We start from the raw sequence: 19,946 nt of genomic DNA, 5'->3' as shown, positions 1-19,946 counted from the left end.
ATAGATGAATGGATAAACAAACTGTGATGCATCCATACAATTGGATCTTAGTAAGCAATAAAGTGAAATGACCTACAAAGCTACAAAAAGACATGAACAATCTCTAAACACACATTGTTAAGGAAAATAGGCCGGTTTGAAAAAGCTACATACTGTGTAATTCGAACTATATAACATTGTTAAAATAGTAAAACAATAGAGCAAAAAGATCAATGGTTGCCAGGGTTTCAGGTGAGGGAGTAAGGAAGTGGTGTAATGTTGAAGCACGGGTCATATCAGGGCAATGAAACTATTCTACAATATTGAATATGTTGTTTTATATATGAGTGATATCCTATTTCTCATTGAGATTTTTGTATTTTTTTCCCAATTTGGAAAATTAATTTTAGAAAAAGATGTGAAAACTGTTTTCTAAGGCAGGAGAAGCTGTGCTATAAAAAGTTATGATGGATAAAAAGCATGGAATGAACAATTTATTTTCATCTTCCCAAGTCTTTAAAGTTACTTCAACTCAGCAGGATTTACAAACAGAAGGGTGTTGGTAGACAAATACAGAAATGAAAAAGTAAAAAAAAAAAAAAAAAACACTTGATAAACAGCAGAACTTGAATACATCTTAGTGTTTTGCCCATTGTCACCAACATCTCTCCAGTTAAGAAAAAAATCATGCAGGTCTTTCTGAAATCTTTCTTTCATCCCCAAGTCCAATCATCAATAATAGTTGACTTTACCTCACCTATATCCAGAATCTATACAAAGTAGTATCACAGGTCCCTTGGATCAAAAGACCATTATTTTTCACTTGGAGTATGTCAAAATCTTCCTGCCTGGTCTCCTTTATTCTAAAATCTTTCCTCTACACTTACCAACCCTCCAGTAATCCTTTCTTCACAAGTAGCTAAAGTCATTAATCTTAAAAAACAAACAAACAAAAACAACAAACAAAAACAACTTTCAGTAGCTTTGTATTAAGAAAACAAAAGTGTCTATACTGTGACCCAAGAAGATTTAACGTTTTGGTCCCTAGATAATTCTCCGACCCAATATTTGTACAATCTCTCTCCGTGTCTCACACCACTCATGTTCATTTGTCCTTTATCATCCATCTAAGCTTATTACTGGCCTTTGTGTTAATTGTTACACCTGCATAGGCTATTCTTTCCCAGATTGTTATATTTCTGGCTCTTTTGAACTCAACACTTCAGCTTCAATTTTACTTCCCCTGAGAAGTCTTCAATGTCCCAGTCTCAAGCAGCAATTCATCATTCTGTTTTTTTGTTGTTGTTGTTGTTTTTCCTAGTGCTTATCACTACTAGATAGTTTCATGTATAGTTAATTCTTATTTTCTGGCTTCCTGCACTAGAGAATGAGTTCCATGTGGACAAAGTCCTTGTTTGTTTTGTTCATCACTTTATTACTAGATTTCAGAGCACAGCTTGTTACCTAGTATTTACTCCATAAATAATATGTTTTCAATGGTTGAACAAGAATGAAAATGTATAAAATTCAGCTTTGAGTTTTATACACACACACACATACACATAGTAAATATGTGTAATTATGCAATAATTAAAATATATATATATAAATAAATAATATATATATATATTTAATATGAGAGAAATAAGCTAAAACTAAATTTGGTGATATGTTTATTTAGTTAATAAGACAATGTGAAAACACAGAAACTTCTTATAAAGAAAGCAGGAGATACTGAGTGGTGAATTGATCCCACTGTATTTACTATGTCAGACATTAATATCCCATTCAAGTGTGAGGCAGAGCCTAATTTCTATTGGTTCTTTGCTATGTTCTGTGTCCAACAATTAAGCACGTGGCATTTTGATTGCAAAATGAATCTAATTTTTTGAATTAAGAATGTATGTTATCTAATTTAGCATCCCATGAAGTCAAAATATCCCTACAGTGTATCTATGGAAAATAGTCATAGACAAATTGCCTAGTGATATTGAAATAGACTTGGATATTAAAAACAAAACAAAACAAAAAAACACACAAAAATATGCAGACATGCAGATGGACTCTTTATATCTCTAAGCCTAGAAAATAATGTATGAGACCATATATGTGTAAAAGTATGCAGAGAAAAACATAGAAATAACTCAAAAATAAAAAGGAATGGGTTAGTGATACACAGAGCATCATAAATGATTCCCAAAACATTATACTGAGTGTAAAAAGTCAGACATAGAGAGTATACATTGTAGGAATCCATTTGTATCAAGTTCTCTAACAGCTGAAAATTGCCTGTGGTGAAAAAAAAATTAGAATTGTAGTTGCCTGGGGCCGGGGAGTAAGTGTGGGTTAGCTGGGTAAGCTTATGCTAAAGCTCAGAATTTTAATAAGGCTTGAGTTACACAGACATAAACATTTGGCGAAACTCATCACATGGAACATTTTGTGTATTTCATTCTATGTAAGTTTTACCTAAGAAAACATAAACAAAATTTGAATACTGCGTAGTGATATGTAAGTTGAATAATCTAGAGGTTAAGTGTACTGATTTTTTTTTTTTGAAATGCAAAAACAAGTGAATGATTGAGGGTTGGATAAATATGTGATAAAATAAATATAAAATATTTATTATAGAACAGAAGTACTTGGCTATAAAATTCTTTCTGTTTTTGATGTTTGAAAATTTTCATACTTAAATGTAAGAAAAAACTATATAATAGCAGAATAATAGAAAGACTGTAAGATCAAAAAATATATAAAGGAGGTGTCCTCAACTCTTAAGAATGTTTATTTTTGATTGCAAGTGTAATATACACACAAGTGTATATAGTGTACACACACACACAAACACTGTATGGGTACATTCTCCTGCGCTTTCATATTTTTGCCTATTGTATGTCTGAGATTAGATACAAATTTATCTAAAGACAAAACAAAAAATTAAGTACTAATACTTCTTAATTACTCTTTTACATGACAAGGGCATTTTCAAAAAATTCAGCTTTTTGTATTTTCTTAGAATTCTTATTTTGTCTAATTAAATGAGATGCCACAGAAAACTACAAATTTTAATACGTGTATATAGTAATCTTTTGATCAAGATTTGGAGGCATAAATTCAGAATCTGTAATAATGTATTGCATAGCACATACATTTTTATATAGACAACCTTGAAATTTATATGCAGTCACTTCTTAACAATTGTAGACACACTTGGCACAATTCGTGCTTTTAAATCAGTTTAACTTAGTTTTTAACTCAGATAACTATTGAGGCCTTTCTTTTATTTAACATAAACTGAAAAATAGCGGGGGAAATCATAACCAAATATAGTGGTATTATCTATCTATCTATCTATCTATCTATCTATCTATCTATCTATCTATCTATCAACTATCATCTATCTTTCTATCATCTATCATCTATCTATCCATCTAATGTACCTACATATCTAACTATCGATATTTTAATCATGACTAATATTTTTACCTTGGATCCCATCTTAAGGTTTACTTTTAATACACTAGTCTGTTTTCAGTCATTTGGCTCTACCAGATGTTTAAGTTCATACAGATTTAAGATCAGAAAACAGATAGTGCAGTGCCCAATGGTCTGACAGCTGCACTCTTTACCCTGCTTAGAAAGCAAAGCTCCGGATACAGCACTTAAGCCTAAGTGCATCCCTTGTTCAATGTGATGTGACCCAGATATCTGATACTCACAGGTATGCAGCTTTTCCTTCTTCCAGTTCTTTACTTTTGCCACTAGAGCCACTTTTCTTCCCACACATTCTCCTGGTGATGCACATTAATAACCCACATTGTCGAATAAAGAAGCAGCTGACATCTGTTACCACAAGGATTAGCAAGAGTGCGGCAACTCCCAGGCCAATGACGGCTCCAAGCCCAAGACCATTAAAAAGAGTGTCTTAAAAAAAGAGAGAAAATAATTTTATTAAACCACACGTTAGAAAAGGTTAGACAGTTATTTTAAAAAACAAATATTATCTGAGAAATAGTCAACTAAAAATACAAGGAGGAAAGGATCGTCCCTGGCAGACTTCAATTTCATGATTGTTGAGAGCCATGCTCTAGTGTTCAAACAATCTTGTAAGCAACTGACATAATAATGATTTGAAATAAATTTTACAAAATTCCTTTAGGAAAAGAAAAGTAACTCTTCTTTCCAATATACTTCTTGATTCTCTGAGGGGAAGATAATGAATGTTATCATATCCCTAGCTGTACTTTATAAGAAAGTCACAACCATTAATAGATCATTACTTTGTTCAATGGAAAATACAGTCAAAACTCCTGTGAAAGTGTTAAATAAATGTTCTGTATGGAATTATTTTAGCTTTAGACTTTAACTTACAAATGATGGCTCCAAGCACTTTGCTTTGACAGACAATACATTCTAAAATATCTATCTAAGAATATTTTTTAAAACATTTTCATTTTAGAATAAAGGTACTTGTGTTTTTCCAGTTAATATTTTAACCAATCATAATACATGAGAGGCAAACTTTAACTGAGTTATGGTACTTATGATCTTTCTGAAGGTAGGGAAAGATGGGAGCCACCTTTCCTTGGCATACAGTTGCAGGAAATCCCAAAAGTCATACAGAGTATTTATGAAAAAGGTGATTGGGAACAGGATAGCTATTCCGACTGACAGAGTAGAAATGGTAAGAGGGTTTAGTATAATGGAAATGAATCAAGTGTAATATTCCTGTAGCTGAATATGAGGGTACACTACACAGCTAAAACGATATAGATAGAAAAATAAGCACAATGGAAAGAAACCAGATTAAAGTGGTGACATTGCGTTATTTAAAGGAAAAGGAGGGTATTATATAAGAAGATGTCATAGAATTATTCAAAATGATTCTTAGCATGATTATGTTAAAATTGGCTTACATAATACTATAAAATTATAATTTCCTTTTTCAATAGTAAAAAACACCTTTTATTCAGCATCATAATGAGATGCTCATTATGTAACTGATGTGGAATACAAGTGAAAGATACAGAAACATAAATTTGCGTTTTGAGGAAATCACTTTGTAGAAAATATATGTAAAACAAAGTTTTTCTTTTTTAAAATTTAGATAAAATATTTTAGTAATATTTAGTAGTGACTTCAAGAAAATGTTTATCCAAAGGAATGAGTATAATTGTTTTTAGTTTGAATCTACCACTAACAGGCTGCTCTTGAATATGTCATACAGACCTGAATGCTAGTTTATTTTTCTGCAGAATGACTGAGTCTCATGTTTAGATTTTATTTTTTCCCAGGAAATATGTTATTTATTTTTAACACTCTCAGAGTTTGCAGATAGGTTAATAAAAAATTATCCTGTTTGTGACATGGTGGCTTGTCACTTTACCCAGGTGACTTGTGGCTTACCTGTGCTAGATGTATTTCTACAGTGTCTCCATGATACTGCAGATGAGAATTCCTCAAGCACTGAATCAACAAACTGGGAACTCTCATGCCCAAGTAAAGTATAATTCTGATTGTAATTATTTTATTTTTGCTTTTGTTTCCAAAAACTATTAGATAAGTTTTTGGTAAAAAAATAGACTATCTAAAATTTAATTAGTCTGTAACTATATTTCTTTCATCAGCAACCTAGAGTATCTCTTAATAAGCATTGATTATTCTGTTGAGGACATAATCATATTTTTAATGACTTAGATTTAGCTAGTTAGCTTTTAAATGATAAATATTTTATTTGTGACCTTTTTAGCATTAAACCAGTATATTGATTTTTTTCATTTCCATCTTTAGAAAAAGCTCTTAGAAACATTATATTTGTAAAGCACCATATGGTAAAGTAGCTATCAGTTTTTTTCAAGAGAAACAAAATTATACTTTTTAAAGTTATGATTAATTTTTTGAAGGTTGCTTGAAGTTATTTTATGAAAAACCAAATATATTTTTGTTGTTGCAGAGGATAGGATGAACACATAGATTTATGTTATAAATATTTAATTAAATTTTCTTTTGAGAGTAGTGTTTTTAAATCAGCTTAAGAATGTATTTAAATATGTATTCTCACATCTCAGGAGATTAGACCACAATAACTATGAAAGCTAAATTTTCAAATGTTTTTATTTATTTATTTTTTCTGCCACCAATTTACTCTCATGTGAAAGTTTTCTTATTTGTCTTTCAATTTTTCCTAAATGAATCCTTAACTATCTGTAAAATTACATCATTAGGATTTGGAGACTGGCAGTGATTTATTTTCTCAGTAAAATACAGAAAATTCATTCTTTATAAATTAACTATGGTTGTAATTATTGAACAAATTGAAATGAAGCATGATACTCATTTAAAGGACTTTAAATTCATCTTTTCTTTTTTAGCTTTTTAGCTTTCTAGAATACCTACACATGTTTTTTAAATTGTAATAACAAATCCATTACAAAGGAAAAGTATATTATCAGGTCTACTTTCCAGGTAAGAACACTGAGGCCCAGAGAGAACAGTGACCTCAATGATAACTCCATATTAGATCTGTACTCATGAAGACTACTTAGCTTCAGATTTTATATATTTTATAACTGCGTTAGTGTCAACATTTTATATTGGATGCTCATTATAGATAATAAAAAATAAGAATAAAATATAGTGAAATAATTTACAATGTGTAATTTTCTTACAGAACAGTGGAATCATCTATTTTCTTCCTGGACTGCTAGTAGAGGGAAACTATTTAAATGAAGTACCATAATATAAATTATTTATGTATTCTTGTTTCTAGCTTCATTTGCAGAGATCATTTCATATCACTCTTTTGAAAAGGGGGATTTCACATTAAAATTGAGTAAGAATAAATAATTTAGGACTCAAAAAGTTAAAACATCTAATTTTGTTATGTATTTTATTATTGAAAGAAATAAGAGAATCAGTCCGAATGTGTTTCTATATAACCACCATCCCAGCTGTACTGCCTACCCCCTGAAATTTAGAAATTGCAGAATTAAATCAATATATTTCTCCAGAATGCAACTGCATTTTAATTTGTAATCAAAACATAAAAGCAAACAATTAAAATAACAAAAACCAACTTCATTTCGGATTTGAAATATGAATGTCTTTTCATGTTTCTGTGTAGAAATTAACTCACTACTTAAGCACTAACTTTCTGTAAAATTTATTATATTTGATAATGTAGTGTTTCAAAAACCAGCACACTCTATTCATAAAACTACCCATTTTTTAACCCTTACATAGTTTAATATTTTATTTAACTCTTTTTCTATGTGGATGCATAATCTTCTCCAAACACATTAAGAATTACTTTCAGACTTAGAGAGGAGAAAAATAAATTTAATTTTTAATTTAAAAGGTCCTAAAGTGGAGATTTTATTGTTACTCCCAGAACAGTGGTAGCTGTTTTCATATGAGATTTTGCTAGATATAGTAAGTAAGCCCTTTAAGCATGAAAGACAACAAGATATTCAAAACCCTTTTTGGCATATGTCATAACATTCCTACATGCTATATTCTCCTACAACTGAGGTAGGTACACTTGTCTTCTGCTTATTCTTCCTCCATTCTGCTCGGAGTAACACACTTTCAAATATCAACTGATCTATGGAAAATCTAGGTATACATCTATACAGCATTCATTTAAATAAATACCCTAAGTGAAAAGAGGTGGAGGAGGCAGTGTTTTTGCAGCTGGACTCCTAAACCACAATGGTCAGCTCCTTTAAAATCAGACATCTGGATTATCTAAAGATTTTTGAGGTTACATAGTTTTTTGTTTTTTTTTTAACACATTACTACATTTATGCTTCAAAAAACTTCATTGAGTGCCTACTAAATTAGTGCAGAACTAGAGGGTTTTCCTGATATGTACTAAAATAGAATTAGTAAAAATTAACACAAATCATTTGGCTTATTATACATCTCTTTAGGTCCATTTTTACTTATGAGGCACTATTTCCTAAAATGCAATGTCATTCATTGGATTCCAACAAACACAGCACAGAAACAAAAGGATAGGATTTTCATATTAACAAAGGCATATATAGTTAAGCGCTTCACCAGAATTATAGTAATCTCCTCACATTATATAAGCCATACTCTAGGGTAATCCATACTGTAAAAAGAAAATACACACTGATTTGAAAACCAACTACCATCTCTTTGAATTACATTTAATTTCTTGTTCTGTTACATTAGACAATCTGATTTCCAAAATCACCTGTTACTATAGACTTAGAAATTATCTTAAATTGGTACATTTATTTTTGTGATATTTTTCTACGATCCCCCCAAAAAATAAAGAATAGGAAAGTGTAGTAAAAAGAGCAAATGTATAGAAATGAGACTAGGGTTACATCTAGTTGACAAAATAATTAAAAAAAAAAGATTTAAATTTTTTAGTAAGCCTTAAAGCTATAATAATAGTGGAGATAATGAAAATAAAGTGTCATCACAATATTTCCCTAGGATAGACAAACCCGGGGACTTTATATTTCTTGATATAACGCAATGTCAAGAAAGAAAATAACATTCTCCAACTTGTAGAGCTGTGTAGAGAAATGTCTGATTATTTATAAGACTTTATATTCTGTATGGGGAATACTGGACCTATTAAACAACCTAAATTAGGTTGAAATTTGTCCTGGACTTGTTAAACTAAATGGGGAGTCGGGCATACATGTATACATACCATATTTATATATTTTAGATATTTAGAAATAATAATTCCAAATATCTATTTTTATATGTTTGAAATAACATGACTCTTATATCACCTCTGTAGGTATCATCACAAATAGAAAAAAAAAAAAGAAAAGGTAAAGTTTGATTCAATCATTATAAAATTCAGTATTAAAGAGAGCAATGTTGAACCCATTGATATTAGCAATCTGAGCCCCATGTCAAGCTACTTTACTGCTCTAAATACCACACTTCTTGTTTGTGTCATGACCTTGGGTCTCCTGTATTTATGGTGCCTGGTGTTCATTCCTGAATTGATAGATTAATTTAATTGTATTTCATATTTATCTTCCCTATTTGAAACAAATATTTGAACTTCTGAGGTTTCCAATATCTAGGCAATACCCCATTTAACTGCATTTGTTAGAAAAGAGAAAATCATTGAAATGACATCGACAAGGATGATGGAAAATACTATTTTCCATTAATTCAAAAACGGGTAAAAAAATAATGAAACAACAAACTCAAGACCAACTTTGTTTGGACTTATTTTCTTCCTCCCTTTTAAAAAATTAGATCTCCTCTTTTACCCAGCACCTCCTAGATTTTAGCAAGTATGTTTACCGGTTAAATGTTTAATATTGCTAACATTCATGAACTATGATGCATAAAAAATAGTTGTAAATGTAAATGCATGTTTACATTTTAAAAGTGTTTTCTTTATTGTTGTTTTGTGATAAACTCTCTTCATTAAGGCCTAAGGTTAGTATGTATCATTTTCATTCTTCTCATTTTAAATGTGCATTTCACTACGACCAGAACTCAACAAGTTTTTAGTTTAATTTCATTCCTTTCTTATTTATTTATTATTTATCTAGTAAATTATCTTTCTGGTCATTCCTTTACTTCTCTAAGTCAAATTAAAATCTTTCTTGACTGATGTTGAAATGAATGATAGGAAGATAATTATTAATAACTCTTATTGTCTCTGATAGGTGACATTGACTTTTGCTCAGTTTTGGGGAAACAAATGTATTTTTTTCAGTATTCTCTTCTTCTGTAATTCATTTGTTTTTCTTAGTTTACCATTTGTTTTTGTGTTATAATTATTGGTTTTATTGTTATGGTTATTTGCACAATATTTTAGACATCTTCACCTTCATCGAAATAAAAAAATAGGACAGAAACTTGCAGAAGGTTATGACAGAATGAATCAAAGGATCCTCCCTAAAATAAAGACTATTGCTTTTACGTTCTAGTGTTTTATTCTGTCATATCTTGGTTCTCTTTGGGACAGCTCATATAATTAATGAGATGAAGAAAGCATTTACATTATTCAGCTTTCTGACAAAGCACACTTACTGGCAACAGTTTAAGTTCATTAAAGTTCATATTCAGATATTTGACTGCTTACTGAACTAGCTGAATGAAAACTGTGTGGGTACAACATGTAGCCGCATGCATTTTTCAACAAACAAGTTAAAAAAGTATGTAATGCTAGTAATATCTGTGATGATTGTGAAAAGAGCATTCTAATCAATGAAGAAAAAATGGCAAAGTGTCTTTTATAAGCGACTTCATCTTGGGAAAGGACTCTTACAATTTTAAATAAAAAGTCTTTAAAAATATATTAAAACCAAAATTGAGTTATTAACATAATGAAAAAAAGTATTTAATTATATAAAATTACATCAGTTTATAAAAGCTTTGTGAGTCTGAGGGATTTTTAGGATCACACAGAAGTAATTTGCTGTGTTTTAAATGAACATGTGTTGAGTTCATTGGACCTCTTTGTGTATCTAGAAAGAATTTATAAAAGTTCATGTTGGAAATTAATGCTTATGTGGAAGTTCATTTTATATGATTTTCTATCATTTTGTTAATTGATAATACTATTTGTAGTATCCACATATTAATTTAGGAGTTAGAAAATTTCAGTATCATAAGCAAAATTTATCAATAATATTTCAACATTACTCAAATATACCAATAAAGCCTTGTATTGTTAGTTATGTTTCATTTATATATGTTATTTATATATGTGTCAATCCTCAGGCTACTTTCCGTATTTTTTAACAAGGTGGGCATTTTTTGTGTGTGTGTTTTCAAGTTAAATGATAGTGATATAGAAATTTTATTGCTTACAGCAAAATTTGTTTTCATACAACCTTCCTTTTTGGGAGACCGAAGATTTTATTTTACATCACTTATTCCTTACGACTGTGTCTCGGTTCTCTAGTCATTTTGATTGTTCTGTCAAAAGGTTCTGTTACATGTATAATAAATTGTTTTCTGATATAAACTCAATGGCAATCCAAAATTTTACTCCAAATCACTTCTCCCGGTGAAGAGGTATTATTTAAGAGAAGGTGTTGAGTATTGAGAGAGGCAACATTGATAAACCAGGCTTCTTTTTTTAACACTAAACATGATTTTGGGCAATAAAAGGTAGCTAATTGAAGACATTTGGTTTAGTAATGGAAAGGGAATTGTAAACCTGTATTATGTAAATGTCATTTATAATTTTGTAAAACTATAATTTTTCTGACTGTCTTTTCCTATATGTGCTTGTTAACAAAGGCAGAATTATAGATTACATATTTTTTCAAAAAATTCTCTAGTACTTTGATATTATGAAAAATGATTTTTGCCCAAGTTGGTAAAAAATATGTGATCATCCTTTAATTTATCACAATGTTGTTAAACAACTCTACTGAGTAGTTGTGAAGATGAAATAAGAAAAAGGCAAAATGCTTTCTTCTCTGGGACTTGTAATATATTGGGAGGGGTGAGTATGACATGTAATTTAAAAATGGAAAGCAGTGTAATTGATTGCTTTTCTAGTAAAAAATAATGTGAGCTAAGCAGATAGGTGGGAGAAGCATCTAAATAAATTGTTAGTGGTCCAGGAAGATTTGGTGGAGAAGATAATATTTGAGATGGTGTTGAAGAAGAAGAAAGAGCTTTCCATGTGATAAGAGGAGTCCATTACAGTCAGAACATGGTGTGAGTGAAGATGGAGACATATGAAAATATATATTCTGAAATTAGCAGACATATATGTATTTTAGAGATAAGATATTGGGTGATTGGGAGGGATGGGATTAACTGATAAATGATGTTAAAGAGGATAGACCTTGAAAATGAATAAACAAACATAAATCAACCAAAAATAAATATAGACTAACATCACCACTCACAAAACCTAAGAGAAATAATCTTTACACAAAAGATGATAGGGAGTTATTAGAGATAAACAGGAAAGGAGAAGGTGTTGCAATGTCTAGGAGGGAGCTAGTGGAGGAATATGGGTTGTCTATCCTGTCTTCCCTGTCTTCTGTCTCATGTCCATTTCCAAGATGCATACAAACATGTAACCCTTGCTTGATGTTTGGGTTGAAGAAAAAAGTAATTAGTCAGACTCTAACTTTTATATGTGACTAGTGATTGAATTAACATTAGGTAATTAATGCCCATTAATATATTTTAAAAGTAGACATGGTGTCAAATAATACTATAAATTGATATGATATATAGGTGTTTATAATTATGTATAATTATTCTATACACTTTTAAATGCAATGACATTTCAAGTGATCCATCAATGTCACCATTTTTAAAAAATATCTACTCAATTCCTCCAAAGGTTTCAATATCTATTTTTTAAAAAACAATTCCCTGTAAAAAGTAAACAATCTAAAATATAGTTATTACTCTTCTATGGGAATGTTGATAGAAACATGTCAAACTCTGAGTATGATTTAAAGTAATATATTTTAACATAAGAAAGGGAATTGAAGAAACTAAGCTGTGTTAATTTTGAAAAGAAAATTAGCTAAAAAATGAATAGATAACAACAATCCTGATAAATGTTTCAAATAACTGAAAACTTTAGAAATACATATTTTTAAATGTGACAAATTTTGTTACTAAAAATGAATTAAAATTGTGAAATACCTAAAATCTTTGCGCAACAGAATATGTATGCTCTTCTCTACACTGACATTTTAAATTGATAAGTAGGTTATAATAGAGACCATTTGCCACAAAACCTCTCTGAACTGGGATAAAGAGATATAAAATGTTTTATACGTCATAGTTATCTATTCAAACTGCTACTTTTGAAGTTTATTCTTACATCACTAACTCTATGCGGTCTCCATATGTAGTTAAACTCTATGTATGTATTCAGTTTGCTTTGGTAAGGGTAACTTAGTTATTTTCCATAAGATAATGAAGGTTTTTATTGGCTAGTAGGAAAAGGAACTTCTAAAACATATAATGAATATGATCAAAATAGATATTGACGACTGTTAAATAATTAAATAATTTAAATTTCAGTTCTTTGGTTCAACCATTACCTGACCAATATCATTTTCTGTTAATATTAAAATGCTGTCCCATATATAGAAAATAGAAAATATGCTTTCTTGGCATAAACAGAAAAAACTATTTTTTAAAAGACTATATTATAAAACAATCATACCCATATAAGATTAAACTACAATCGATATTTTGCAAATTGCTTGATGAAATTCCAAACGGTTTAATCTATTATAAAATTCATAAATATACATACCTTAAAAGTCTCTAAATTTATAAGACAATAAATGAAAAATGTGTACAAATATATGGATGCAATCATTATTTTCCAAGGAATTTATAACATAATAAGTTTTGCAAATTTTCCAATTTTAGACAGTCACTGTATTGAGTCTTAGAGACTTGAATTTCTTCATTTTGGTTATATTAAAAAAAATCAAGTTATATTATTAAAACTAAACATTCCAAACATGTCGAGCCATTTATAATCAATATTTTCTTGTCAATTTTCAAGAGCATCAGGGAGTTTTGTGTTTAACTCTCAATATAACATACATACCTAGTTTTCAGCCTTTGTGAAATTAGATACATTAGCAAACAATGGCAAATTTAAGTTTGTTTTTAATGGATTCTTCAAAACAGAAATGCTAGTTTGAAGAGATGAATTTTACTTTAGTTTTAACCATATTTAAACAGAAAATAAGCCTATATTTTAATAAGATTTTTCAATATTTTTATATTTTTCTTTGTAATAACTGAGAAATCAGTAAAGAAGCAAGCATGATCCACTATGCAAATGATGTGCTGAAGCTGTTTATTTTGATTTCTTAAAATGATAAGGATGCTGAAATATTTAGCTTTTTTAGACAGTAAGTAAAAATATTATTTTACGTAATAGGGAAAAAAAAAATCCTATTTCACCAACCATGTAAATAAGTCATTTTATAAGGTGTTTTCAGAAAGTGTGTAGAAATCAGCAAGTGATAAAATTTAATATTTTTTAAGTCTATAAACCCAGAGTTTACTACACTGATCATAGTGAAGCACCTATATACATACTGAAGTGAGAAAGATAATAACCGACTAACAGAAGTACCTGATTAGTGGACGGAATTGTGGTTGGTTAATACACGGCTTTTATTTTGCTACATATTTTTCTCTATTGGCCAATCAAGAAGCAATCAAAGGAACTAGATCAAAGACATAATGCTATATACATATAGAATAGAGATTTCGCTATGTCATCTTTGATTCTGTAGTCTTATAAAAACAAAGAAGAAAACTGAGATTTCAAGTTGCTTTACTATGTCAATGACTAATTACTTGGCTTCTCTGATCTTCAGTTTCTTGATACAATAAAGCAATGGTGTTTAATTAGAATAGATTTTCTCAAATCTCTTTAGTTTCTTCACAATGGCTCAAACAATAAAGTAATGTAAAAGTACTGTAAAAGTGACAGTCACTGTAAAAATGTCACAAAATCCCAGACACTTCCCATCGGAATCATTTCATTGTCATGGGCATCACGAAAAAAAAAAAAGAACAAGGAAAAACAACTTATCTCTCTCTATCTCCCTGATGTACAAAACTTCTACAACTATTGTATCAATTGAAAGAAGTTCAAACATTAAAACAAAATATAGACATTTTTATTCAAATTTTCATTTTGAAATGCATTCAAGGTGTTTTAATGGGTGGTATATACATTAAGATATATATTTGGAAATGGGCTGTTCTAGAATAAGAAAGATTAAGTGAGCCTTAAAATAACACAAATCTTAACATTGAACATTTTCTCTTCTGAAATTTCTACACTATTTCATTTTTAATGCAACACTTGACTGTGCTTTTATGAGTTATATATTCATATCTAAGGTAGAAATTGTTTTTTTTTAACTTTATAAAAACTAATTGAGTAATTTATATATTAAAGAATTATTTCAATCCAGGTCCAGTGCTAAAATAAACAAACAAAAATAATGTTCTATTAAGAGCACTGGATTGGGGTTCTAATTGTGGCTCTTCACTATAAAAAAATTATTCTACTTCTTTAGGCCTCAATATTGTCAATCGAATTATAGAATAAATAATTCAGAGGGATTTTATGAAGAGTGACTATTTCACTTAACCCATTCTCCATAGTGTGTGATACAGTACATGTTAAAAAATAAAATGTACTCTCTTTTGTATTTTTGTTATTATTTGCAAACTACCAAAGTAATTTTTGCTTCATACCTTGGCTGTGGATAAGCGAAGAAACTTAATGATTTTCTACAACTTTATTCTCATGGTGCTGAAACTTAGTTACAATACTATATTAAACAAGTAATTGGAGAAAAATCACTCTAAGCATTTATATCTGCTTTTAAAACACTTGCCTGGCAATGAAGACTACTCAACAACCCTTACATTATGGACCTTATTAGCTGTATCCAAGCGTTTTATTGTTATCATCTAACTATTTTGGGCTCCCACTAGTAATAAAATTTCTAAGTAGACCCTAGAACTAGGTTACTGTGGAAGTAACAGTATTTGTTATTGTTTCTAAATTATTTTTACAATATGAGTCTGCTGATGATCTGTTATTTCATCGAAGAGAGAAATCACTCAGTAATTATGCATTTATTACATTGAAATACAGGATTTGACCACGTTAGAAATGAAACACACACAAAGACAGAAAAGGTTTATACCAGTAATAAAGAAAACACATATGACAAAGTTTTCCTCAGTTTTCTTTATCACAACAATGGAGACACAGAAATACAGAAAATAAAATGACATTTAATATACTATGAAACTCATGCATAGGATTACACATAGTGCTGAATATTACGCTGGGGTTTTTAAATAATAGATGATATTGAACACAATAAGTTTATAACATACATTTTTTTCAAGCAAACTATGATGAAAACAAATGCAATTAAAATAATCAGAAATATTCACTTTAAAACAGAAATGTTATACATAAAATCAATGTAAGATGTGAGATAAAATATTCTTGAAAGAAGTTCATGAATTGTGGATGTTATATAAAACAATAATTTTTAATTGCTTGCTTTTAGAAAAAAAAAAGATTAGCTGGAAGATCTATTTCATAGTGACTATTTAGTACATCCATAGAATTTTTCAGATTTTTTTAAATGATGCTACTTATTAATATTATGCAATGCTTGCAGTGTGTAACTTTATACTTTTATCACTTAAAATGGAATTACTGAATGTAAATTGAACATACACAAATTAAGAAATTTTGCAATATACCTAAGCTTAATACAACCAACATTAGATTAGTTCACATTTACTATAAAATTTAGTTCCACTTGAATGAACAGGTCTTTAAAAAGTAGGTAAAATAAAGATATCAACAAAGACATAAGGACACCAGTTACAGTTCTGGTAATCTCAGACATACTAACAGAACTCTTGAATATATATGTTATGTGTTTTCCTTGGCTTTTTTCTTTTTTAAATTTCAATTTTACATAATTGTAGCTAAAACTGACGTAACAGAACACTCTTTTGGTAACATTTAGGAACAGATATTTTAGGCTTTGAAAATAGTTAATAACCACTTGGGAGGGGAGAATACTACCAGAATTCTTTCTCTGGTTCATAATCTTAGATAACAAAATGAAAGGTATAATATTTGGAAAATAAAGCATTGATATTAAACTCACATCTCTGTTTTATTTCAGAGAAATTCAATTAAAGTTACCAAATCATTTGCCTAACACAAAAATTGACATGTTACTTACATACTTTTATAATCTTGATATTTTATATCAACTTCTTAAGTATAATAAACTGAAAAGAGAGAATACTACAACTTTATATTTAAAAATTAAAAATGTGAACCCTAGAATATTACTCCAATTTAGATGGTAATTTAGAAGAGGACATGTTAATAAGATGTTAGAAAAACATTTTTCTTTAATTAAGACCTAAAACTTACTCTGATAATACCTGAATTCTAATCAGTATTAACAATTAAATATTAATAGTTATTAAATAATACTCTTTATTTTAAATCACATAGCTAATTTGGAAGTTTCAATTTATATTAAAATAAGTTCAAAGACTATTTGTAGAATATTTGTATCTCCAATTATTTGAAATATATAAATTTGAGCCACCCATTCAACACATCAGCCTTGGTAAAGGTTTTTATGACATACATCTATACCACAAATACAGGGATTTTAAAATTTATCCTTGGTTAACTGAAAATAAATAGAAAAATTCATCCTATTTATTCATGGCCAGAAAACAGAGAAAGGAAGGGACAGGTTGGCGATATTAGAAAGAAAAAGAAAAATGGAAGGAGAATGAAAGAACCAGAGATTTAAACCATAATAAAATGCATAAAATGATACATTTAGGTACAAATTTAATGATCCTATACCTTTATTCAAGTGTAGTCACACAATTGGTAAGGACTAAAGAAGATTATAAATTATAATACTTAATTTAGATTATTTTAAGCTCTTAAATTTGCTGATAAATCCAAAACCAGAGGTTGAAATTTTCTTTATACGACTACAGATTTTTACTAACTACTATAGACTGAAAATATTATACATAATATCAGCTATTATTGAAATCTAGACCAAAACATACTGAGTTATTGTATTAGTGATATAAATATCCATCTTGAAACACTAAAATCATTTTTAATTTTAAATTCTATTTCTCCGTTCTTAGTGTACGTATACCATACTAATAAATAATAATAAAAAAAAAACCTTCATGTATCTGATGGAATTCGGGGGGATCCAAACGTACATGGCTTAATTCTGTCGTGACACTATAAATTGTTGAATAAAAATGAATAATCATTAATCCAACAATCCAAACTTAAAAATATTGTGAATTTTGCTTATTTTAGTTTTAACTGAAATACAATAAATGGGCAATTTTATATAGGAAATATTTGAATTAAATTATGATGGTTTCCAAATGGACCCAAATTGTATAGCCCCTGAACTACTTGAATACTTATAATTTTAATTGTTTTTTTAAAAGAACTGAATATTAAAAAAGTGAAATTTGCAATGAAATTATTTGAGCAATTACGTGTTTTATATACACACACACATATACATAGCTGAAGTTATATATATATATGTAATGTGAATCCAATTTCTAGAATCTATATTTATATATATTTATACATTTAAAAACATTAAACACAAGATACTTTAAGTTAAATAAAAAAGCAAACACATTTTAAGAAAAATAAAACAAGCAATTAAAAATTTCAATCTTGTCCATGTCTACTAGTATGAATGTATATACAGAGGGTGCCAAAAAATATATATACACATTTTAAGAAAGAAGAAAACTATTAAAATTGTAAACTGAATATATACCAATAAAAAAAGATGAATACAAGTCATGTTTGACTTCTGCAATTACAAGAGGTGCTCAGGTTGTTACCATCAGTGTCCAGACACTTCTGATTATGGCAAACTACTGCTTGAGCAACACGGACCAAAGTGTCCACTTCTATAACTTTTTTTGGCACCCCCGGTATGTGCAATTGCATAATGTTTTTGGAAAGAATATGAATGTAGAGTTCATACAATGTACTTATTGTCAGTGAACAACAGTAGTAGGAGAGGATCAAAAATAGCAATTTCCTTAAAATTTCCCCATGTAAGAAAATTAGCATAGGAAAGAAGAATTTATTGCTACCTCCTAGGTATATTCTGTTAGCATATCTGAAACATGATACTGGTGGGCCTCATAATTATTTGTAAAGTAATTATTGAGTTCAGATTAGGGTAGAGAGACCAGTGAGATTGAACAATAAATGGGAGAAAAGACACACATGGAAAGAGTTGGAAAGATTAAAAGGAAATATTCAGGTTTACATAAAAAATGTATCCTGATACTCCACATATAGATAATGGTAATCACTCATAAGACATCAACCTAGTTTTGTAACAGGTATAATAATAAAACAAACTTTTGAAATGGTTTAACAATTAAAGATATGATATACACATAATAGACAAATGCACATATTTCTGATTATATTTAGTGATTAACACATAACTCACCTTACATATACGTTTATATTTATACATTTCCAATGCAAAATTTTATTTAAAATTCAATTGGATGAAAATAAAATCATTGGATGATACTACAGAGAGACTTAAAGTAAGTTGAATTTTATGTCTTGCTTACCAACAATCACATTTACGTAGACCTGTAGACATATATTAATTTGACAAAAACTGTCAGTTAGATTTTATGGATGCATATGACAAAAATAAAGTTCAGGTATGAAAAAGATAACTCAGTAACACATATTATTAAGATTTTTTTTTTATAATCAAAGAAGATAGTTTACAAGTTCTAAGGTCTCATTTCTTGAAACGCAATAGCTGCCTTGTTTACAGTTTTGGGGTTTTCAATTTTTTTATAGAAGTAAGGCAAAGCACAGAACCTATTATTTTAAGATGTCTGAGAATATTTTTAAAGAATATTTGCATAACCTAGAGCTGTAAAATCAGTATCCATCTAAGAATAAAATTTGGCCAAATGATGGCTTATTAATTTCAGGATTAACACTTAATCCATACTGAGATGTTAAATGAACAATGTATTACAATGGAAATAATTCAACTGAGATAAAATTTTAACTTGAGTTTCTTTTCTGAACTGTCAAAATGTCAAAGTGTCATGCATACCTAGCTTTGAGTGTTCTTCATATCACAGTTGGTGACTTTGACTTATAGAATATAAAATGTCAAAAAAAATCAACTCTGTTATCTTATAAAGATATATTACATGTTCTTCACAAAAGTATTTTGTAATCATATACTAAGTCAAGATCATTTCTATACGATTTTCTTGTGGAATATTTATAACTTATAGGAAAGACCCAGTCAAGTTATAATGAATGAAAAAGATTGTTCCTGGAAATGTTATTGGAACTCCTTTATTTC

At 29.1% G+C, this 19,946-nt stretch overlaps 1 protein-coding gene across 1 annotated transcript in view; it reads right to left on the bottom strand.

The window, feature by feature from the left end:
• Positions 1-19,946, bottom strand: part of NCAM2 (neural cell adhesion molecule 2) — a 459,814-nt gene that overhangs the window by 10,980 nt on the left and 428,888 nt on the right. The window contains exon 16 of the mRNA XM_081065129.1: positions 3,699-3,903. Within this exon, the coding sequence (XP_080921255.1) occupies positions 3,699-3,903 (205 nt within the window). The remainder of the gene's footprint in view (positions 1-3,698; positions 3,904-19,946) is intronic.

The sequence above is a fragment of the Rhinolophus hipposideros genome (assembly GCF_964194185.1).
Source record: "Rhinolophus hipposideros genome assembly, chromosome: 2".
Classification (NCBI taxonomy): domain Eukaryota; kingdom Metazoa; phylum Chordata; class Mammalia; order Chiroptera; family Rhinolophidae; genus Rhinolophus; species Rhinolophus hipposideros.
The sequence above is the reverse complement of the archived record's forward strand: the minus strand, read 5'-3'. Positions and strand labels throughout refer to the sequence as shown.